This window comes from Malus sylvestris, chromosome 8 (genome assembly GCF_916048215.2).
Source record: "Malus sylvestris chromosome 8, drMalSylv7.2, whole genome shotgun sequence".
NCBI lineage: Eukaryota > Viridiplantae > Streptophyta > Magnoliopsida > Rosales > Rosaceae > Malus > Malus sylvestris.
In genome coordinates, this window is record NC_062267.1 from 23131439 (window position 1) to 23154284 (window position 22846).

At 40.6% G+C, this 22846-nt stretch overlaps 2 protein-coding genes, 1 long non-coding RNA gene and 1 pseudogene across 6 annotated transcripts in view; 2 read left to right on the plus strand and 2 right to left on the minus strand.

Annotated features, from left to right (window-relative positions):
* Nucleotides 1-18217, plus strand: part of LOC126632689 (uncharacterized) — a 98830-nt gene extending 80613 nt beyond the window's left edge. Inside the window, exon 3 of the long non-coding RNA XR_007626794.1 lies at nucleotides 16722-18217. This is a non-coding gene — a long non-coding RNA (uncharacterized LOC126632689). The remainder of the gene's footprint in view (nucleotides 1-16721) is intronic.
* LOC126632683 (28 kDa ribonucleoprotein, chloroplastic-like) lies at nucleotides 1217-12100 on the minus strand (annotated as a pseudogene).
* LOC126632684 (uncharacterized) lies at nucleotides 5735-11005 on the plus strand. Its single transcript, XM_050303130.1, has 2 exons — nucleotides 5735-5875; nucleotides 10288-11005. The coding sequence occupies exons 1-2, from the start codon at nucleotides 5782-5784 to the stop codon at nucleotides 10971-10973; spliced, it is 780 nt and encodes a 259-aa protein (XP_050159087.1). The 5' UTR covers nucleotides 5735-5781; the 3' UTR covers nucleotides 10974-11005.
* On the minus strand, nucleotides 12986-21014 carry LOC126632686 (uncharacterized). Of its 4 annotated transcripts, XM_050303137.1 has the most exons (6): nucleotides 20700-21014; nucleotides 20411-20608; nucleotides 20126-20140; nucleotides 13770-13927; nucleotides 13488-13593; nucleotides 12986-13325 (listed from the first exon to the last, which is right to left on the minus strand). In XM_050303137.1, the coding sequence occupies exons 2-6, from the start codon at nucleotides 20594-20596 to the stop codon at nucleotides 13188-13190; spliced, it is 603 nt and encodes a 200-aa protein (XP_050159094.1). In that variant the 5' UTR covers nucleotides 20597-20608; nucleotides 20700-21014; the 3' UTR covers nucleotides 12986-13187. The 4 variants fall into 4 exon arrangements, with proteins under 4 accessions (XP_050159094.1, XP_050159091.1, XP_050159093.1 ...); XM_050303134.1 differs by lacking the exon at nucleotides 20126-20140 and having other exon boundaries at nucleotides 20336-20608; XM_050303136.1 differs by lacking the exon at nucleotides 20126-20140 and having other exon boundaries at nucleotides 20336-20612.
* Nucleotides 21015-22846: the final 1832 nt, after the last annotated feature.

The following is a 22846-nucleotide window of genomic DNA, read 5'->3' on the forward strand; positions in this document are numbered from 1 at the left end:
GTTAATCTTTTTATTCTTGTCCGAGTGCAAACATAGGTCAAAGTGGGTTTGGTCTTTGGAGATGAGAAGTCACATTCTCTGAGCAAAACGGTTCACCTAACAAAGTGAGCATTAGACGTTATGGGCATGATTTTCTGTTCATGCATGAGATGAGTCATGACCCAAATAAAAAATGTGGGTCCATCTCACCACATGTCACTTTTTCATATGTGAAAAATAGGGTTTGACTACTTTGGTTTTGGCAAGGGTTGTTGGAGGCGATATGGTTCCACCAACTGCCTATGTTAGGGAATCTGGTTAGTAAACAATTGGCCAGGGAAAAGAATTATGATATGAATCGCAAGTGTTTTGAGGGAGATAGTTGAAGAATTAGAATTAAGATAGGTTCACTGTTTGATTCTATCAACATAAATGAAAAAAATAAAATAAAATAATACAATACAATGTTTAAACAGATAAAAAAATTATTGAACTTATCTACGTGCGAATTTGGTGATTGCACGTATCCATAGTTTTACTTTTAAAGTTTATACTCAACGAAAGAGAGTTTTCCAGTTTTTCTCAAACTTTTAAAGCACAAACTTCAGATTTACTTCAGAGTTCTTGAGAATTATTGCACATGTAATAATGCAATGACATTTTTTTTCTTTTCTAGAATCGTACTTTGAAACGTAGCTAATTCTTTCGTAAAGAATAATATTTGCATCTCATAACGGTTCATTATGAAAATGTTACTTGGTACCTACATCATTAATTTGTTTCGTTCATTCGTTGATTAAGGGATCTCCGATTTTAATAATTTTTTGTAAGTAGGATCTTTAAGTGCTGATTAAGAATTTGAACGATTCCAAGTATGAAATTTGTACGTGTCATGAAATAAACTAAAAGTGGACAAGTTCCAAAACAAATCCTGAAAAATCTCCAATGCCATAATGCATACCTAATCCTTAACTAAAATCTCAACGTAAAAAAGCATTCAATCTCTTTTCTGGTTGTGTTTTTCTTTCAATTGAAGACACAGCACTCACACTCTAATAATGTAGGCCAAGATTACAAAATTTCTTTTTACAAGTTAGAGGGTTTTTGGGAGGTCATCGGCATGGTAATCTACGTCCTAAAATATATAGAAACTTTACCAAGTCTAGTGATACTTCTTCAAATGTTGGCAGATGTTTCAAGTTTGTAGTCGCTTATGCCGTGAATACGAAAAACGAAAAACAATGGAAACTTGATTAGGATTCCATTTTTTTTTCTTAACAAGGAAGACTAAATGTCACATATATAAGAAATAAGATCTCAAAAATGAACTTAAAGTCTTAGAGTTAGGTGACAAGATACATCAAGAGACTGAAATATTTTCTAGTACAAGTAGCTCAATTTATCCAAACTTGTAGCCTACGTACATAACCAGCTTCGAGCCTTCCAGCAACTTGTACAAGTACCAAAGTGACGGAACCCATTGAATGTTCACCCCCACCCCCCCCCACCCCCCCTTCCCTCCCAAACGATGGGCGAGAATCTCACCAAGTATGCAGGGAAAGTCCGAGTGAGCATACACAAATGTTCCTGCAAACGAAAGGGAAGGAGAGAGATTATTACTATGAAGGTACCCAAAGCACAGATAATTGTTTAACTAGAATGCTTGAACAAGCTAACAAGTGTTTGCTTATATCATGCCTGATCAATAATATTGCAAGTTGGCTGCCAAACATTTGATCCCACTCTCTAGGTAAATCAACGAAGTTCAAAAACTCATTCAGCCTAATATAGTAAATTTGTCTACCACTCTCTAGCAACCAAATTATTCTAGAAGATCAAGGCAACCCGTACTTTTTAACTACACTTTTCCTGAATCATTATCCTGAGGTCCAGAACATCTCACAGCTTTCCTGTTGGTATGGTTAATAGTTTGGAATCGAAGGAGAGATGCTAAGTTGCTATGCAAAGTGCAAACAGAGACGTGTCGATCAAACAAATTCATGGCATTGAGAGAGGCTAAATGCAACGACCTCCATTCAACTTTAGGTCAATGGGAAAAAAATAACGGACTTTACCTTAAATCTATGTAATTAAACTTTTGGATGAAGACATTAGCCATTTACAGTACATATCTAATTCGAAGTAGTTTAAACAATGCAGAAGTTACTGCAGAAATTTTGGTACCATATTACTATGCATATTCTAGTGAACCAACTAATGCTCCATCACTGAAAGAACTAATCATCTGACTAACAAAATGTTTATTACAAAGCTAAACAAAAATCAAAAGGGCATACCACATAGCTAGTTACATTAGTTTCAAACAAGCAGAACATGATTTAAAGAGAGGACATACCTACACAAATATGATGTGAAGATAATGCAGACATTTCACCGTGCCAGCCAAATTTCAGTTTGTATCATTGACAACCGTGTTCACTTCCTCGACACTAGAATTCAATTCTGTACATTTATCACCCAACTTAGAACTTTCTGTTTTTGGCACTTTAACAAATTGTTTACCACGTGCCACACGAATTCGTCTTCCCATAAGCAGCTGCAGGAAACAAAAGTTTCCAAGGGGACATCTTCATTTTAATATAGATTACTAAAAGTCTGTATAGAATACGGTTGAGAATTTTAACTTTTCATGCCCTAGACATTATTTGAACACATAATTTAAATTGAATCAGAACAATCATCAAACAGAAAATTACCTTCCCGTGGGAAGCAGAAAGAGCTGCCTCAGCCTTGGCCTTGGTTTTGAAGCCCACAAATCCATATCCTGCGGACCTTCTCAGGTTATTTTGGAATACAATTTCTGTGGTAACAACATTATAATCCTCTGACTTAAAGAGCACCTTGAGATCTTTAGATCTTGCTTCATATGGCAAATTTTCCACATACAAATTGAAAGTTATTGGCTTGGGTTGCAAAGAAGGGGGAGGAATCTTCTTCTTTTTTGGCCTGGTATAAGCCATCTTTATGACACGACCCTCCATTTCCTATAAGGCATTCCAAATACGAGAAAAACACAATATGGGAGGGAAGCCGCATAAATAAATATCATACATTTAGTTACTCAAAATATAGTGGAAGATAAAACTAATTTTGCAGAACTTTTGATTTCTTTATCTAACATGTTTGCAAAAGCAGAAAAGGCAACGTATCCTTGGAATATTTTAATAGTTAACCCACACTTAACCCCTTAAACTATAATTCGTGTGTTTGGTTCTTATTGTAATGTCGTGAGCAGTCACTCAGTGGCATATTGATCACTTATTCAAGGGCATAAAATGATGTAGTTCTCCAATATTGAGAAATTAGTGGCAGCACAACAGCACTGCCTTCTTCCCTCTCCCTTTCCCTACAACATCTCCTAATCTCCGCCACCGCTATCATTCCATTCAAGCACATATCTCTTCCTATCGCCCTAAAAAACTTCATAAAAACCACTCCTGCCCCTTTCTTAAATTCTCCCCTTGCTTTCTCCTCTTTTGACAATTTGACACACTTGTCACTCTCCTAGCACCAAAAGGTCTCCTTAGAAGAAAAGGAACACGCTCAGTGGATGAGGAAACTACGCTTTAAAATGACAGCTTGGATCAAGGATGGGCCTATGGATTTCAGCTATTCATCAAGTGGGAAAAACAAAGGGTAAAGCAAGCCAATTGAGTGAGTGTACCTATGTTTAAGGAGGATGCAGCTGACAACCAACAGGCTTGTCAGGGCATTTATTCATTACATGATTTTATAAAGATTCTGGTGGTTAAGTACGTGCAGGTTCTGGAGATTTTATTGCTCCGCAATATGTATGCCTTATGTAGCCATTACTATAACAAAATAAGGAATTTGCATAATTTTCTCCAACGAAAAATATACTTCCACTTCCAACCCCAATTGCTAGGGCACCAAACAAGTTTTATTGTCATTTTGACAGGGTACTTTTTTTAGCCTCCAAAACAACAAAAAGCTAAAATGTGCATAGTAGAAGTACATGACATCATAGTTCCAGCTCAATCCCTCGTTCCCTTAATGCTAGATTAGCTCTGCTTGTTGAACAAAGTTGATGGTATGTCCAACAAGAGTAAGAAGTAAGAAGATCACAACCAATGTCAGAGGTGGAAAAATGTAAATAAGAAAGTGAATGTGTGAGAGGGTAATAATGGCGCCATGAGAAAGAATGAAGGCATATAGATGTTTTGGCATGAATTGATGACGATGATGATGGAGTTAGCTGGTTTCTAGAGGTGTCAGAAGCCTCTAAGAAATTGTCACTTATGCTCTCTTAGTGACTGAATGAATGACTTTTATCATCTACAAATGAAGAGGCGAAACAATAGACCTCCCCTCCAGGAATACGATAACAAGTTAGGCCCTTAAATAAGTAGTCATGTGCCACCCCCAATTGTATGAAATAATACAACGTCTCACATTCCCAGATTCAGTGCCCAATATGGGACAGAAGTTAAACTTAAAGTCAAAGGGATACTATCATAGTAGTGAATTTTGCCAATAAATTCAGCTCTAAAGTTAAGACACAGGGCAAATGCACACAGATATACATAAAACAAAGAACTAAAATTCTCTTCTTATATTTTCAAACGGCAATGAATTTTTCATTACGAACGAAACAAACACAAAACAAGTAGTGAAGTAGATAGGTAGAACACAACAAAAGGAATCTTGGTGGTGGAATGAGGAGGTACAAACAAATGTGAAGGCTAAGAAGGAATGTTGTAAAGCCTTATACAAGGATAGGACCGATGAAAATGGTGAAAGGAATAGAACAACGAAGCAAGAGGTGAAGAAAGCTGTGAGATAAGCTAAGTTGGCGGCTTATGACGATATGTATAAGCGACTAGATACCAAAGAAGGAGAGTTGGATATTTATAAACTAGCTAGAGCAAGGGAAAAGAAGACAAGGGACCTAAACCAAGTGAGGTGCATCAAGGATGAGGATGGAAAGGTTCTTGCTACAGAGAACGCGGTCAAAGACAGATGGAGAGGTTATTTTCATAATCTTTTCAATGAAGGACATGAAAGGAGTACTTCTTTAGGGGAGTTGAGTAACTCAGAAAAGTGTAGAAACTACTCCTTTTATCGTCGAATCAGGAAGGAAGAAGTGGTTGTAGTTTTGAAGAAGATGAAGCATAGAAAAGCAGTGGGCCCAAACGATATACCGATCGAAGTGTGGAAAGTCTTGGGAGAGACAGGTATAGCATGGGTCACTGACATTTTCAATAGGATTTTGAAAACGAAGAAGATGCCAAATGAGTGGCGAAAGAGCACTTTGGTGCCTATCTACAAGAATAAGGGCGACGTACAAAATTGCATGAACTATAGGGGTATTAAGCTAATGAGTCATACAATGAAGCTCTGGAAGAGAGTCATTGAGCATAGATTGAGGCAAGAGACACGAGTTTTGGACAACCAATTCGGGTTCATGCTAGGGCGCTCAACCATGGAGGCAATCTATCTCTTACGAAATTGATAGAAAGATATAGAGATGAGAAAAAGGATTTACACATGGTCTTTATAGATTTGGAAAAAGCGTATGATAAGGTCCCAAGAGACATTTTTTGGAGGATTTTAGAGAAGAAAGAAGTACGAGTAGCATATATCCAAGTTATAAAGGACATATATGAAGGAGCAAAAACTGCTATAAGAACTCATGAAGGACAAACCGAAAGCTTCCCTATAACTGTAGGATTATATCAAGACTCATCCTTAAATCATTACCTTTTTGCGTTGGTAATGGATGAGTTAACATGACATATTCAAGATGATATTCCTTGGTGTATGCTTTTCGCAGACGATATAGTGTTGATAGATGAAACTCAGGAAGAGGTAAATGCGAAGCTTAACCTTTGGAGAGAAGTGTTGGAATCTAAAGGTCTTCGCCTAAGCCGATTAAAGACAGAATATATGGAGTGCAAGTTCAGTGCAAATGGAGGCCAAAATGAGTTAGGGGTGAGGATCGGAGATCAGGAAATACCAAAGAGCGACCGATTTCGCTACCTAGGATCTATCTTGCAAAAGAACGGAGAATTAGATGGAGATCTCAACCATAGAATACAAGCTGGATGGATGAAGTGGAAGAGTGCATTCGGCGTGTTGTGTGACCACCGTATGCCACTGAAGCTCAAGAATTTTTTTTATAGGATGGCAATAAGGCCGGCGATGTTGTATGGCATAGAATGTTGGGTGGTGAAGCATCAACACGTACACAAAATGGGTGTAGCGGAGATGATGATGCTTTGTTGGATGTGTGGGCACACGAGAAAGGATAAGATTAGGAATGAGGATATCCGAGGTAAAGTAGGAGTAGCCGAAATTGTAGGAAAGCTGAGAGAAAATCGGTTACGGTGGTTTGGACATGTGCAAAGAAAGCCTACTGACGCTCCGGTTAGAAGATGCGACTACGGGACAAAAGTTCAGGGCCGAAGGGGTAGAGGAAGACCTAGGAAAATTTTGGAAGAGACTCTAAGAAAATACTTAGAGTACTTGGATCTAACGGAGGACATGACACAAGACCGAGCACAATGGCATTCTAAGATTCATATGGCCGACCCCACTCAATGACTTGGATTTTTCAAGTCTCCAACCGAGAAGTTTTCCTCACTCGGGAAATTAAGGGAACACTACCTCAACCTACATGCTCCACTCACAAAGCTTCAACATACAAGCTTCAACAAAAGAAAAATTCAAAGAACTTAGTGAAAAAGGCTTTGGTGTATTTAACACAATACGTTGAAATGAAACAAAGCTTATTTATTGATATCTCCAATAAGTTACAAATATGTACATATACATGAGTCAAAATAAACAAACAAGAGGGAGCCTTCACAAAGGTTGCTTAGGAAAAGTCTCAGCAGTCGGTAGAGCCCCAGAAAGAGAAGGCACCGGAGGGGAGGGGGATCATTCGGAACCTCAGTACTCGACAGAACCCTAGAAGGAGGAGGCATCGAAGGTTGATCATTTGGAGCTTCATTACGCAGTACATCCCCAGAAGACAAAGGCAATAAATGTCTTTGGAACAAACCCACAAACCTCTGATGATCAAGTAAAATCTGACCATCAGATTCCTTCATCTGGTCAAGCTTCCTCTTCATGTTTGTAGCATAGTCATGTGTGAGCCGGTGCAACTGTTTATTCTCATGCTTGAGCCTTCTAATCTCCTGTTTGAGACTCATCACTTTAGACGCCAATGATTCAACTTGGCAGGGTTCGAGCAAATAGGCGTTGGGCCATATTAGACACAAAACCTGCACACTGAACACTGAGAGCTAGAGAATCCTTAACAACCAACTCATCAGACCGTTTGGAAAGTAGTCTGTTATCTTTGGGAGTGAGAAGGTTCCTGGCCACCACTGTAGCAGTCATATCATTCTTCATCACGAAATCCCCAACGGTAAGAGAACCAATAGGAGATAAGAAGGATGGGCGCCATATGTTGTCTGGAGAAGGTGTGGCTGCCTCTTCAACAAGGTTCAAGTCAAAACAACGGTCGGAGGGGCCAGACATTTTCAAAGGTGTTGAAGAGAAAAGAGGTCGGACAAATCAAGATCTTAGAAATGCAAGAAGGGAGCTTCTGCTGATGGAGATTCAAGTGTGCTTTGGAACTTCATGCCAGCCTCTATAAAAATCTGCACTCTACAGAGCTTCAGAAATCGAAGAGGCGCCTGCTCAGAAATCGAAAAGGCATTTTCTTTTTCAAAAGCTTGGCTGCTTAGAGACCACAAGAGCCGATCTCAGAAATCGAAGAGGTGTTTGCTTTCTCAAAAGCTGGGCTGCTCAAAGACCATGAAGGCCGATCTCAGAAATCAAAAAGGCGCTTGCTTTCTCAAAAGCTGGGCTGCTCAGAGACCACGAGGGCCGACCTCAAAAATCGAAGAGGCACCTGCTTTTTCAGCCTTGTCAGCACCTGTCACATGCACACTCAGCTTTGCGGAAATTACGGGCATTCTGTAGAAGATTTCTGGTGAAGTAGAAAACACGTGAATCTTACTGTTCAATCATCCACCTTCCACACGTAACAACATCAGCTCATGGGTACCACATATAACTTTGCCAAAGATCGATGACAAAGTTTAGACACGTGAAGCTTGCAGCTCCCATTACATCGCTATGACTAAGAAGGGTAAAAAAATAGCAAAGAAACAGCACTAACAAAGTTTAGACACATAAATTTTGAAGGTCTAGCTACCATATTATTACCCACAAGGGTAAAGGAACAAGACCACTGCTGGATAATTGGAAAGTCCATGTGTGTCAGCCTCTGTGCTCCGTGGCAAGGTAGACTAGCAAACATGCCCAACCTTTACTCACATTCGAGAAAACACTCCCAACAAGATTGCTTGCTCCAAGATCGAAGAGGCACCGCCCTCCGAATCTCAAGAGCCAGACTCCCAACATGATTACTTTCTCAAAAATCGAAGAGACACCGCTCTCTGAATCTCGAGAGCCAGATTCCCAGCAGGATTGCTTTCTCAAAAATTGAAGAGGCACCGTTCTCCGAATCTCGAGAGCCAGATTCCCGACAGGATTGCTTGTTCGAAAACCGAAGAGGCACCGCTTTCTCAACTTTGAGAGCCAGATCTCCTTGGATAAAGTTTGTCTGTAATCTTCATACGCAACATCAATTTTCCAGATACCACAGACCACTTTTTCAAAGTGCTCTGACAGAGTTAAAACACGTGAAGCTGGCAGCTCCCACTACCGTGCTATGACCAAGCAAGGTAAATGAATAGCATTACTACTTGTTGTTAGGGAGACTCTTATATATGTCGACCTCCATCCTCAACGGACGGGCATACCTACAAAAATGCTTAACCCTTCCTCATATCTGAGAGGGCATACCCAATGAAGCCTCTCAAAATACTCAGCTTTCTTTCCCTCCGATAATACCTCTGCAAACAAGCTACACCAGAGCAAAAATATCTCATCTCATCAGGGTTAAAAGCAAGAGTATCCCATATTATGCTTTTTCCCTGTCTTTTCCTTTGGCCTTGTTCTTACCTGCAAGACAAGGAGAAAGAGAGTAATCAGTCAGCACTTGGAATCAAGCTTCCAGTCAGGAACTGACTGCTTGGAATCTCTTACCTGATTACTTACTTGACATTGCTATCGAGTACTCATCTTCAACATCTTATGCTTCCAGAGAAGATACCACATCTGCCTGAGGAACATATAGGGCAAGTGAGAAGGATACAAGGAAGCATGTGGAGACAAGCATAACAGAACACGTGCCGATACATCCACTACTTTGTCAACAGCAAAAGTATCCCATATCAGCAGGGTCGAACGTACTCTAGATTTGATGGACTTGTTTTGATCCTCAAATTCTTCAGTCGGCCTTATACTCTGGAGGAAACCAGAAAACCCTCTAGCCCAGTTCAAGAATAAGCCTGTGGAAAGTTACTTCTTCAAAAGAAAAAGTATCTCATATCATCTATTCTCCTTTTTCTTTTCTTTATCCTTCATGCTGCTTGCAAAATAAGGAGAATGAGAACAATCAGCCGGAACTCGAAATCAAACTTCTGATATGGGACTGATTGTTTGGAGCTCTGATTGCTTACCTTGTCTGTCGCCTCTTTCAGCAGATCCCCTAGCTCGACGACTTGGGGGACTCCTACTATATGGTTTGTATCGCGCTTGACCAAGCCTGAAACTACAAGTAAGCTTCAAGTGAAATTGATACATTACCTTGTGCATCTCCACCAGTTAAAGATACCACCCCTGGATGGAGGAATAGTACTTCCAGAGAAGATGCCACATCTACCTATGAGACAGATAAGGCAAGTGAAGATGATACCACACTTTGGTACTTAGAAGTTTCGTGATTACGAGATCATTCTCCCACAATATTTCCTAATGTCATTTGTACTAAATCATTCACTTGTACTCACTAAAGGAGAGCTTGAACCTATGTACTTGTGTAAACCCTTCACAATTAATGAGAACTCCTCTATTCCGTGGACGTAACCAATCTGGGTGAACCACGTACATCTTGTGTTTACTTTCTTGTCTCTATCCATTTACATATTTATCCACACTAATGATCGGAGCAATCTAGCGAAGATCACAAACTAAATATTTTCTGTTGTACCAAAGTCCTCACTGATTTTGTGTATCAACAATCCTTAAGTCCTTACCTTTTTGCGTTGGTAATGGATGAGTTAACAGGACATATTCAAGATGATATTCCTTGGTGTATGCTTTTTGCAAACGATATAGTGTTGATAGATGAAACTTAGGAAAGGGTAACTGCGAAGCTCCTTTGGAGAGAAGTGTTGGAATGTAAAGGTCTTCGCCTAAGCCGATCAAAGACAGAATATATGAAGTGCAAGTTCAATGCAAACGGATGCCAAAATGAGTTAGGGGTGAGGATCAGAGATCAGGAAATACCAAAGAGCGACCGTTTTCGCTACCTCGGATCTATCTTGCAAAAGAACGGAGAATTAGATGGAGATCTCAACCATAGAATACAAGCTGGATGGATGAAGTGGAAAAGTGCATCCGGTGTGTTGTGTGGCCGTCGTAGGCCACTAAAGCTCAAGGGAAAATTTTATAGGACGGCAATAAGGCCGGCGATGCTGTATGGCACAGAATGTTGGGCGGTAAAGTATCAACACGTACACAAAATGGGTGTAGCAGAGATGAGGATACTTCGTTGGATGTGTGGGCACACGAGAAAGGATAAGATTAGGAATGAGGATATCCGAGGTAAAGTACGAGTAGTCGAAATTGAAAGAAAGATGAGAGAAAATCAGTTATGGTGGTTTGGACATGTGCAAAGAATGCCTACTGACGCTCCGGTTCGAAGATGTGACTACGGGACAAAAGTTCAGGGCCGACGGGGTAGAGGAAGACCTAGGAAAACTTTGGAAAAGACCCTAAGAAAAGACTTAGAGTACTTGGATCTAACGGAGGACATGACACAAAACCGAGCGCAATGGCGTTCTAGGATTCATATAGTCGACCCCACTTAGTGGGAAAAGGTTTTGTTGTTGTTGTTGTTGTTGTAGTAGTAGTCTTTCTCGCTGACCAAACCGAGCATAAACCTAAACTCACAACAACACCAGCATTCACAGAAGATTCCACAACCCGATACACTTACTGATGATTCGAGATTATCCAGAGCCATACGAGCCTTCTCGGGCAAACCCATTGTTACAAATGCCAAACCCCTGTTCCTGGTCTTTGTCATACATGGCAAGCTTACACCACCATAGGAAAAAACAGACAAAAACAATCAAAACCCATGAAATAAAATAGCAAATTATTAATACCCAAAAAACAAAAAAAATCCCTCTTCAAGCAAACTAAAATGAAAAACCTCAACGTCCACGACGGTGCCGTACTTCTTGAACACAGTACGAACGTCTTTCGGGGTACAATGCCAAGGAACATTCTGGGCAAGCAATCTTGTGTCGGAGAACTCTTCGGGCTCTGCCTCCAGAACTGGGGTTTCGTCAAGGGCTTGGTCTTGGGCGACGGCAGAGAATTGAAGAACGAAATTGTCGAGCTTTTTGGCCCTGAGGGAGGAGGAGCGAGATTGGGTTTGGGGGAGAAAGATAGAGGGGGAGGAAAGAGACGTAGAGAGCGAGAGAGTGGTCTAAGCGTGCTTGGAGAGGTGGTGTGGATTTTGGAGAGAAAGGAAAGGTGTGAGAGGGAGGAGTTGTTGAGTGGGGAAAGAGAGATGATGAAGTAAACCCATTGCTGTCGAGCTTTGTTGTGTCTATGAAGGGGAAAGTTGGAAGTGGGGGTAGGGAGTGTGTGTTGGGGTTTTGGACAAGCAAAGTCTTGCGGTGTCAAGTAGGAGCAATGTTTTAAAAAACTCGCCTCGAGGCGCGCCTAGGGCGCCCTTGAGGCTGGGCGCCATGGCTAACGCCTCAGCTTTGCTGGAGTGGGCAAAAGGTTTCGCCGGAGCCGCCTAGGCGCACCTCAATGAGTTTTTTTTTTTTTCTTTACTCCCAAACCCAAATTTTGGGTAGGATTTTAACTACCTCATACCTCTTCCTTGCACTCTTGTCTCTATGCCTTTTTCTGATTTTTATTTTTTATATAATGGATGTGTGTGTTGTTTGTGTGCATTGTTATATGTGTGCTCATTGTGCTTTTCATCCTCTATTTTATGCATATATAATATATGTATATATATTTTTATAATATATGTGTGTGCTCAGGGTGATTATTGATTAATAATCTTCTTATTTTTAATATAATATATGTGTACGCTCAGTGTATATATTAAAAAATTTAGGTCCCATGAGGCTTCGCCTCACGCCTAGGCCGAACTTCCCCCTGGACGCCTCGCCCACGCCTCACGCTTTTAATACACTGAGTAGGAGACTGGCAGCAGAGGTGATAAATTACAAGAGTAAATTGTAGCAATGGTCCCTCAACTTTAATCAAATTGGAGCAATGGTCCCTCAACTAAAAATCTATTACCATTGGTCCCTCAAACTCATTAAAATGTGTAGCTATGGTCCTTTTCATCAACTTCGTCAGAATTTTGTCAAAATAAGTTATGTTGTCCATTTCGTCAACTTCATCAGAATTTTGTCAAAATGAGTTATGTTGGAAAAATCATTGCTACAATTGAGTTAAAGTTTGATGGACCATTATTCCAATTGGGTTAAAGTTAAGGGACAATTTCTTCGGTTGGATTAAAGTTGAGGGACCAATGGTAATTGATTTTTAGTTGAGGGACCATAGTTGCACATTTTGATGAGTTGAGGGACCAATGGTAATGAATTTTTAGTTGAGGGACTATTGCTCCAATTGAGTTAAAGTTAAGGGACCATTGCTATAATTTACTCTTCTTACAAAGTTGGCTAGAGGTAGTTTAGAAGCTCGAAAACTATTGATTTTCTTTAATTCATTCGATTCGACAGTCGAAAATTAAAAGGAGTGTGTGAGATGTAAAATAAGAAAAATCAAAAGTCAAAGATCGGAAGGGTTAACCAAACCAGAGGCTATCCTTCAAGACTGATCAATATTCTATGATATTTTATCATGCTTTAATTTTATATGAACCAAATAAGAGTGGACAACTGAACTTGAAACCTTGAAGTAAATGTTCTTAACTAATTAACTAATTGTAATCTTCTTAAAAAATAACACAAAGGATTAACTTTATGATTGAATAAACAATTAAGCAATTCCATAGGCAATTAAGCAATTACTCACACAAGGCTTCGCTACTCGAGAACGAGGAGTAATTGCTCCCCAAAACGCTTAGGGGTCAATTCACAAAAGTTTGTGCATATAGGCTTCAACCTCAGTAATCTTTTGTTCTCCACATCTAGGACTTTGTTTTCTTCAAAAAGCAATTTGACCTGCATACGTTATATATATGGGATATCATTCTACGATATACTTACGTATATACATCACAAGTATGGGATATAGTTATACAATAACGAGTATTCCAGGGAAAACCGAGCGAGAAGACAGATAAAGAAACTAAGCGGAGGTTGAAAATAGTCAGCATTCCTTACCTCCTCTTCAGCCGTACGAAGATTGATCCTAAGATGTTCCTTATCCTTCTCAAGTGTTTTTACCTCAGCAACTAGTGATAGAACTTTTTGAGAGGACGGCTTCAAGCTACCACATTATCAAGACAAAAGTTAAGTGATGGCTCAATTCAGAAACAAGTTCAGATATGGGCATCCACTCTCAAAGTAGACTTTGCATAAGTAGATTCTAATTCATAAACTACAATGTTAGCACTCACTATATCATCTGAGAAAAGGATCATTCATAATTGTGAACAAACTCACCAGTTCCACATTTTTAGCAATCTTGCACATGACTCATTGCCTTTGTTGGCCTCCAGAAACGCACGTACAGACACAACTTCATCTTTACTGATCAATGTTGCCAAAACAGAATCCAGTAGTTTGTCTTCAATTGCTGTGTCTTCAGCAGATGAATCAACCTTCAATATAAAAACTTTTATCAGCCTTCATAAAATCGTATACAAATAAACTTAGATTTTACAACCTATTTGTCAATCACAATCAAAATAAAAGAGAATTAACAAGATGGGGGGGGCAAGAAAAAGAAACTAAATCCAAGAATTTCACAAATGACTACAACATTTATCTAAATTACCTATTAACAAAACCCTCTTTGTCAACCAAAAGAGGATGAAAAGACAATTTGGTCTTCTATCACAAAATAAAATCATGGTCAGTAATGTAATTTTACACAAACCAAATTTTGCTGTGTTTTTCCAAACCTCACCCACATGTCATCATAGCATCTCTAATTTGAAAAAGAAACCCACATTTTCTCTATCTCTCTATTTCTCCCTCTCACATTTCTCTTTAACTTCTCTTTCCAATATTATAGTTTTTTTTCTTATCAAAATTTTTATATTTCCACACTTAATGTGAGCTTCATCTAGTATACAACAACAACAACAACAACAAAGCCTTTTCCCACTAAGTGGGGTCGGCTATATGAATCCTAGAACGCCATTGCGCTCGGTTTTGTGTCATGTCCTCCGTTAGATCCAAGTACTCAAGTCTTTTCTTAGGGTATTTTCCAAAGTTTTCCTAGGTCTTCCTCTACCCCTTCGGCCCTAAACCTCTGTCCCGTAGTCACATTTTCGAACCGGAGCGTCAGTAGGCCTTCTTTGCACATGTCCAAACCACCGGAACCGATTTTCTCTCATATTTCCTTCAATTTTGGCTACTCCTACTTTACCTCGGATATCCTCATTCCCAATCTTATCCTTTCTCGTGTGCCCATACATCCCATGAAGCATCCTCATCTCCGCTACACCCATTTTGTGTACGTGTTGATGCTTCACCGCCCAACATTCTGTGCCATACAACATCGCTGGCCTTATTGCCGTCTTATAAAATTTTCCCTTGAGCTTCAGTGGCCTACGACGGTCACACAACACGCCGGATGCACTCTTACACTTCATCCATCCAGCTTGTATTCTATGGTTGAGATCTCCATCTAATTCTCCGTTCTCTTGCAAGATAGATCCTAGGTAGCGAAAACGGTCACTTTTTGTGATCTTCGCTAGATTGCTCCGGTCATTAGTGTGGATAAGTATATAAATGGATAGAGATAGGAAAGCAATCACAAGATGTACGTGGTTCACCCAGATTGGCTACGTCCACGGAATAACGGAGTTCTCATTAATTGTGAAGGGTTTACACAAGTACATAGGTTCAAGCTCTCCTTTAGTGAGTACAAGTGAATGATTTAGTACAAATGACATTAGGAAATATTGTGGGAGAATGATCTCGTAACCACGAAACTTCTAAGTACTGGAGTGTGGTATCGTCTTGACTTTCCTTATCTGTCTCATAGGTAGATGTGGCATCTTCTCTGGAAGTACTCTTCCTCCATCCAGGGGTGGTATCTGTAACTGGTGGAGATGCACAAGGTAATGTATCAATGTCACTTGAAGCTTACTTGTAGTTTCAGGCTTGGTCAAGCGCGATACAAACCATGTAGTAGGAGTCCCCCAAGTCGCCGAGCTAGGGGATCTGCTGAAAGGGGTGACAGACAAGGTAAGCAATCAGAGCTCCGGCTGATTGTTCACATTCTCCCTATCTTGCAGGCAGCATGAAGGATAAAGAGAAGAAAAATGAGAAGAGATGATATGGGATACTTTTGCTTTTGAAGAAGTAACTTTCCACAGGCTTATTCTTGAACTGGGCTGGAGGGTTTTCTGGTTTCCTCCAAAGATAAGGCCGACTGAAGAATTTGAGGGTCAAAACAAGTCCATCAAATCTAGAGTACGTTCGACCCTGCTGATATGGGATACTTTTGCTTTTGACAGAGTAATGGATGTATCGGCACGTGTGCTGTTACGCTTGTCTCTACATGCTTCCTTGTATCTTTCTCACTTGCCTTATCTGTTCCTCAGGTAGATGCGGGATCTTCCCTGGAAGCATAAGATGTTGAAGATGAGTACTCGAGAGCAATGCCAGGTAAGTAATCAGGTAAGGGGTTCCAGGCAGTCAGTTCCTGGCTGGAAGCTTGATTCCAAGTGCTGACTGATTGCTCTCTTTCTCCTTGTCTTGCAGGTAAGAACAAGGACAAAGGAAAAGACAGGGAAAAAGCATGATATGGGATACTTTTGCTTTTAACCCTGATGATATGAGATATTCTTGCTCTAGTATAGCTTGTTTACAGAGGTATTATCGGGGGGAAAGAAAACTGAATATTTCGAAAGGCTTCGTTGGGAGTGCCCTCTCAGATAAGAGGAAGGGTTGAGCATTTTTGCAGGTCTGCATGTCCGTTGGGGATGGAGGTCGACATATATAGGAGTCTCCCTAACATCAAGTAATAATGTTATTCCTTTACCCTGCTTGGTCATAGCACGGTAGTGGGAGCTGCCAGCTTCACAAGTTTTAACTCTGTCAGAGCACTTTGAAAAAGTGGTCTGTGGTATTTGGAAAGCTGATGTTGCGTGTGAAGATTACAGACAAGCTTTATCCAAGGAGATCCAACTCTTGAAGTTGGGAAAGTGGTGCCTCTTCGGTTTTCGAACAAGCAATCCTGTCGGGGATCTGGCTCTCGAGATTCGGAGAACGATGCCTCTTCGATTTTTGAGAAAGCAATCCTACTGGGGGTCTGGCTCTCGAGATTCGGAGGGCGGTGCCTCTTCGATTTTGGAGCAAGCAATCTTGTTAGGAATGTTTTCTCGAATGTGAGTAAAGGTTGGGCATGTTTGCTAGTCTACCTTGTCACGAAACACAGAGGTTGACACACAGGGACTTTCCAATTATCCAGCAGTGGTACTGTTCCTTTACCCTCTCTTCGATTTTTGAGAAAGTAATCATGTTAGGAGTCTGGCTCTCGAGATTCGGAAGGCGGTGCCTCTTCGATTTTGGAGCAAGCAATCTTGTTGGGAGTGTTTTCTCGAATGTGAGTAAAGGTTGGGCATGTTTGCTAGTCTACCTTGCCACGAAGCACAGAGGTTGACACATAGGGACTTTCCAATTATCCAGCCGTGGTACTGTTCCTTTACCCTCTCTTCGATTTTTGAGAAAGTAATCATGTTGGGAGTCTGGCTCTCGAGATTCGGAGGGCGGTGCCTCTTCGATTTTGGAGCAAGCAATCTTGTTGGGAGTGTTTTCTCGAATGTGAGTAAAGGTTGGGCATGTTTGCTAGTCTACCTTGCCACGAAGCACAGAGGTTGACACACCGGGACTTTCCAATTATCCAGCAGTGGTACTGTTCCTTTACCCTTGTGGGTAATAATATGGTAGCTAGACCTTCAAAATTTATGTGTCTAAACTTTGTTAGTGTTGTTTCTTTGCTAATCTTTTACCCTTCTTGGTCAGAGCGATGTAGTGGGAGCTGCAAGCTTCACGTGTCTCAACTTTGTCAGAGAACTTTGGCAGAGTTATATGTGGTACCCATGAGCTGCTGTTGCGTGTGGGAAGTGGGTGATTGAACAGTACGATTCATGTGCTTTCTACTTCGCCAGAAATCTTCGACAGAATGCCCATAATTTCCGCAAAGCTGAGTGTGCGTGTGACAGGTGCTGACAGGGCTGGAAAAGTAGGTGCCTCTTCGATTTCTGAGATCGGCCCTCGTGGTCTCTGAGCAGCCCAGCTTTTGAGAAAGCAAGCCTCTTCGATTTCTGAGATCGGCCTTCGTGGTCTTTGAGCAGCCCAACTTTTGAGAAAGCACACGCCTCTTCGATTTCTGAGATCGACCTTCGTGGTCTCTGAGCAGCCCAGCTTTTGAGGAAGCAAACGCCTCTTCGATTTCTGAGCAGGCGCCTCTTCGATTTCTGAAGCTTCATCGAGTGCAGATTTTTATAGGGGCTGACATTAAGTTCCAAAGCACACTTGAATATCCACCAGTAGAAACTCCATTCTTGCACTTCTAAGATCTTGATTTGTCCGACCTCTTCTCTCTTCAACACCTTTGAAAATGTCTGGCCCCTCCGACCATCGTTTTGACTTGAACCTTGTTGAAGAGGCAGCCCCACCTTCTCCAGACAACATATGGCGCCCATCCTTCGTCTCCCCTACTGGTCCTCTTACCGTTGGGGATTCCGTGATGAAGAATGATATGACCGCTGCGGTAGTGGCCAGGAACCTTCTCACTCCCAAAGATAACAGACTACTTTCCAAACGGTCTGATGAATTGGCTGTTAAGGATTCTCTGGCTCTTAGTGTTCAGTGTGCAGGTTCTGTGTCTAATATGGCACAACGCCTATTTGCTCGAACCCGCCAAGTTGAATCATTGGAAGCTGAAGTGATGAGTCTCAAACAGGAGATTAGAGGGCTTAAGCATGAGAATAAACAGTTGCACCGGCTCGCACATGACTATGCTACAAACATGAAGAGGAAGCTTGACCAGATGAAGGAATCTGATGGTCAGGTTTTACTTGATCATCAGAGATTTGTGGGTTTGTTCCAAAGGCATTTATTGCCTTCGTCTTCTGGGGCTGTACCGCGTAATGAAGCTCCAAATGATCAACCTCTGATGCCTCCTCCTTCTAGGGTTCTGTCCAGTACTGAGGCTCCGAATGATCCCCCTCCGGTGCCTTCTCTTTCTGGGGCTCTACCGACTGCTGAGACTTCTCCTAAGCAACATTTGTGAAGGCTCCCTCTTGTTTGTTTATTTTGACTCAAGTATATGTACATATTTGTAACTTATCGAGGATATCAATAAATAAGCTTTCCTTCATTTCAACGTATTGTGTTAAATACACCAAAGCCTTCTTCGCTAAGTTCTTTGAATTTTCTTTTGTTGAAGCTTGTATATTGAAGCTTTGTGAGTGGAGCATGTAGGTTGAGGTAGTGTTCCCTTAATTTCCCGAGTGAGGAAAACTTCTCGGTTGGAGACTTGGAAAATCCAAGTCACTGAGTGGGATCGGCTATATGAATCTTAGAACGCCATTATGTTCTGTCCTGTGTCATGTCCTCCGTTAGATCCAAGTACTCTAAGTCTTTTCTTAGGGTCTCTTCCAAAGTTTTCCTAGGTCTTCCTCTACCCCTTCGGCCCTGAACCTCCGTCCCATAGTCGCATCTTCTAATCGGAGCGTCAGTATGCCTTCTTTGCACATGTCCAAACCACCGTAACCGATTTTCTCTCATCTTTCCTTCAATTTCGGCTACTCCTACTTTACCCCGGATATCCTTATTCCTAATCTTATCCTTTCTCGTGTGCCCACACATCCAACGAAGCATCCTCATCTCCGCTACACCCATTTTGTGTATGTGTTGATGCTTCACCGCCCAACATTCTGTGCCATACAGCATCGCCGACCTTATTGCCGTCCTATAAAATTTTCCCTTGAGCTTCAGTGGCATACGGCGGTCACACAACACGCCGGATGCACTCTTCCACTTCATCCATCCAGCTTGTATTCTATGGTTGAGATCTCCATCTAATTCTCCGTTCTTTTGCAAGATAGATCCTAGGTAACGAAAACGGTCGCTCTTTGGTATTTCTTGATCTCCGATCCTCACCCCTAACTCGTTTTGGCCTCCATTTGCACTGAACTTGCACTCCATATATTCTGTCTTTGATCGGCTTAGGCGAAGACCTTTAGATTCCAACACTTCTCTCCAAAGGTTAAGCTTTGCATTTACCCCTTCCTGAGTTTCATTTATCAACACTATATCGTCTGCGAAAAGCATACACCAAGGAATATCATCTTGAATATGTCCTGTTAACTCATCCATTACCAACGCAAAAAGGTAAGGAGAGCATCATCTAGTATGAAATAGCAAAATATTGGAACAAAAATATGCATTCTGCTATATGTAAGAGCAACAATACAACAGCAGAACTCCAAATTCATTATTAAGAAACATGCTACAATGTCGAAAACGAATTATTGTCTTTTACGCTCATTCCTGTTTGCTTAATTCATTTTATTTTGGTTGGACTTAATGCTTCAATTGAAGTTTCTGATTTCTGAGAGGTTTACATTAATTTTGCTTCCTAGCTAATTTTTGCCATCAACATCAGAACCAAATTGCATGCATACAATTATTCTTCGAAGTGCTTCAAAGAAACCGAAAAAGGTAAACCTCAAGAAAGGGCACTAGTTTTATCATAAGTTTTTTTCTGTGATTCTGTGGACATGTATGCGATGTTTGCACCAAGCACAAAGGAAATTTCATGAAGGTGCAATAACATTCTGGAAACCGAAAACATTACACACACACACACACACACACACACACACACACAAAAAAAGAAGCAATTCACCGTATAAGGTGTAAACACATGAACTTGCCAGTCTCACAAACCCACCATAGTAAAATTCCGACTCATTGGCCAAGTTCATTTCTTTCAATTGATCAAAACCTATTCACATTGCCCAAAAAAGAAAAATGGAAATTACCAAATGCATCTCCATTTTGTACTTGTATAACCCTAATTCATCCCTCAACTCTCTGACTTCGTCCTCCAACTCCTGAACACGAATCTGGGCCTCCTTGGCACGCTGATCAGCCTCGTTCCCAAAATCCACCAAAGCCTCTCGGTCATGATCGTAGAGCAAGCACTCCCTCTCCCACTTGTTGCATTGAGTCACCAGATGCGCACACTCCGATGCCAATCTCTGATTCTCCTCAACGAACTTCCTCAAAGCTTGTGCATTCATGCTCGCTTCAGCCTATCTTACAAAACAATCAAAAACCCAAAAATCCAAAATATGTATGTGTGTGTATATATACACAATTATATGAATAAGTAAAGTCACGAACCTTAGCGCGCTCCAGGACTTGCTCCTTCTCCTTCAAATTTTATGTAAATTTTGGTTTGAGGAAGCAAGGAAGAAATCTGGTCGATCTATAGAAACGAGATTTGAATCGACTCGATGACAATAAACGGCGAGATCGTAATATACGGGAAGGTTCGACTCAATCATCCTACGGGACTTCGCTGGTGAGATATAGAAAGAGAGAGTGTAATGGAAGCTTCAACGGCCGTGTGAATTGCCGCCGACTGCGGCAACTGGTTGCTCGGAAAAGATTGGAGGGAGTTGCAAACTTTCCGACTTCCAGTTGGGATTTGTTTTCTTTTTGTTTTGATTTTCAATTTTCTTTAGTGAATCAGTTTTTGTATTTAAATAAATATTAATTAATAAAAAGAAAAGTTGACATCGTTAAATTGGGAGTTAAATTAAGGGAACTTTAACGAAAACCACCCGCTACTGTTCACTTTAACGAAAAACCACATTTTTACACTAAAAAGTCAATCCTGGTACTATTCACTTTACCCTTTATTTTGTCCTTATCATTAAAACTCAAAGTTTTCAAGCCCTTTTCATTAGTTTTCCTTTAAATTAAAGGGTAAAAAACTGTTTACTACCCTTAAGTTTTGTGGTTTTCAACATTTAGTACATCAATTTTTTTTCGTCTCAGACTCATACCTAAAGTGTAAATTTTGGGACAGTCTCATACATCCGTTAGTCAAACTGTTAAGTCTTCAGTTAACTGTGACGTGGCGCCCATGTGGCCAATGACTAGGCGCCAGATGGGTCGTCATGTGTGTCCACCTGTTTTTTTTTTTTTTTTTTGTAAGAGGGGTTTCAGTGAAAAAAAAATAATTCCCGCCAAAATTTTTTTTCCCACCAAAATTTTTTGAAAAAAAAAATCAACAAAGTTGAATACCACCCTGCAAAATACCACAACTTTCTGTTCCAAATCTGCAAATTTAATTCCAAATAAACTTTGAATTCTAAATATGCAAATTAATCATTTAAACTACCAACAAAGTTGAATTCTCAACAACTTTCAATTCACAACAAAGTTCAATATACACCATCCAATTCACACTAATGGGTCAAGGTGTTCTTCCAAAAACACTAAAGATCTGTCCAAAAAACTGTCCAAAACACTGTCCAAAACACTAATGGGTCAACTTAAAAAACTAATTGACTGTCCAAAACACTAAAGATCTATCGAAAAGTTGTTTTCAAAAAAACTAAGGGCATATTCAACTATAACAAAATGAACCCTTAAACAACCTAAAGCATTAAAGCAGCATCATGGAACATTCCTCCTCCTTTTCTGACCTCTTGCAGTAGACTTTGAAGTGGTTTGAGAGGCTTGAGTTGGCTGAGATGAATGTTGTGGAGCTTCCTGAGTGCATGGCTGAGATGACTGAGAGGGTTGTGATGCCTTAGATGTTGAGGCCTAAGTAATGAACCCATATAGCATTAGCACTGACAGATAGTACACTTCACAGATAACAAATTCACTTAAGAAATGAAAAATCAACAAAAAATATCAAAATTCACTTAAGAAATGAACCCATATACCTCATTTTTCTTGCTTTTTCTTCCTTTTCTAGCAGCTGGAGGAGGATGAGTGGTAGGGCATCTGGCCTTGTTGTGTCCTGAGGCCTTGCAAACATTACATTTCACACTTTTTTGCCCTATCTTGCTTAACTTGAATTCATTTTCATCAGCCTTTCTATGTCTCCTCTTTTTTGGTCTCCATGGCTGCCTTTTAAAAGTTGGAGGAAGAATGCATTTGTTTTCAGATGGCTCCCAAAATTTCATGCCTTGGACGGGTTGAATCAAGTTTTCGTAAGCTTCAAAGTACTTCTTCTTCTTGTACCAAGAGGAAACAAATTCCTCAGGCTGTCTCCTTGCATAATAGATGGCCGAGCAACCATGTATGCAAGGAAAGCCTGTAAAATCCCATCTTCTGCATGAGCAAGTGCACCCATTCAAATCCACCACAAATACATTGCCTCTGCCTTCATCCACTTCAAATTTGTCTCCTCTAGACCATGTAGCTACAGTGTGTGAGCTTTTCAGTTTGTACTCTTCCAACTTCTTCTGGATTTTTGGGCATATAACTCATTTATCCTTCCTCATTGCATCTCTTCTCAACCATATCCT

Coding starts and splice junctions, on each gene's coding strand:
- LOC126632684 (XM_050303130.1), top strand. CDS start 5,782: ATGCTTTTCGCAGACGATATAGTGTTGATAGATGAAACTCAGGAAGAG. Junction 5,876..10,287: donor AGAAGTGTTGGAATCTAAAG/GTCTTCGCCTAA, acceptor TGGAATGTAAAG/GTCTTCGCCTAAGCCGATCA.
- LOC126632686 (XM_050303134.1), bottom strand. CDS start 20,596: ATGAATGCACAAGCTTTGAGGAAGTTCGTTGAGGAGAATCAGAGATTG. Junction 13,594..13,769: donor TTGCTAAAAATGTGGAACTG/GTGAGTTTGTTC, acceptor ATAATGTGGTAG/CTTGAAGCCGTCCTCTCAAA. Junction 13,326..13,487: donor TTCGTACGGCTGAAGAGGAG/GTAAGGAATGCT, acceptor TAACGTATGCAG/GTCAAATTGCTTTTTGAAGA.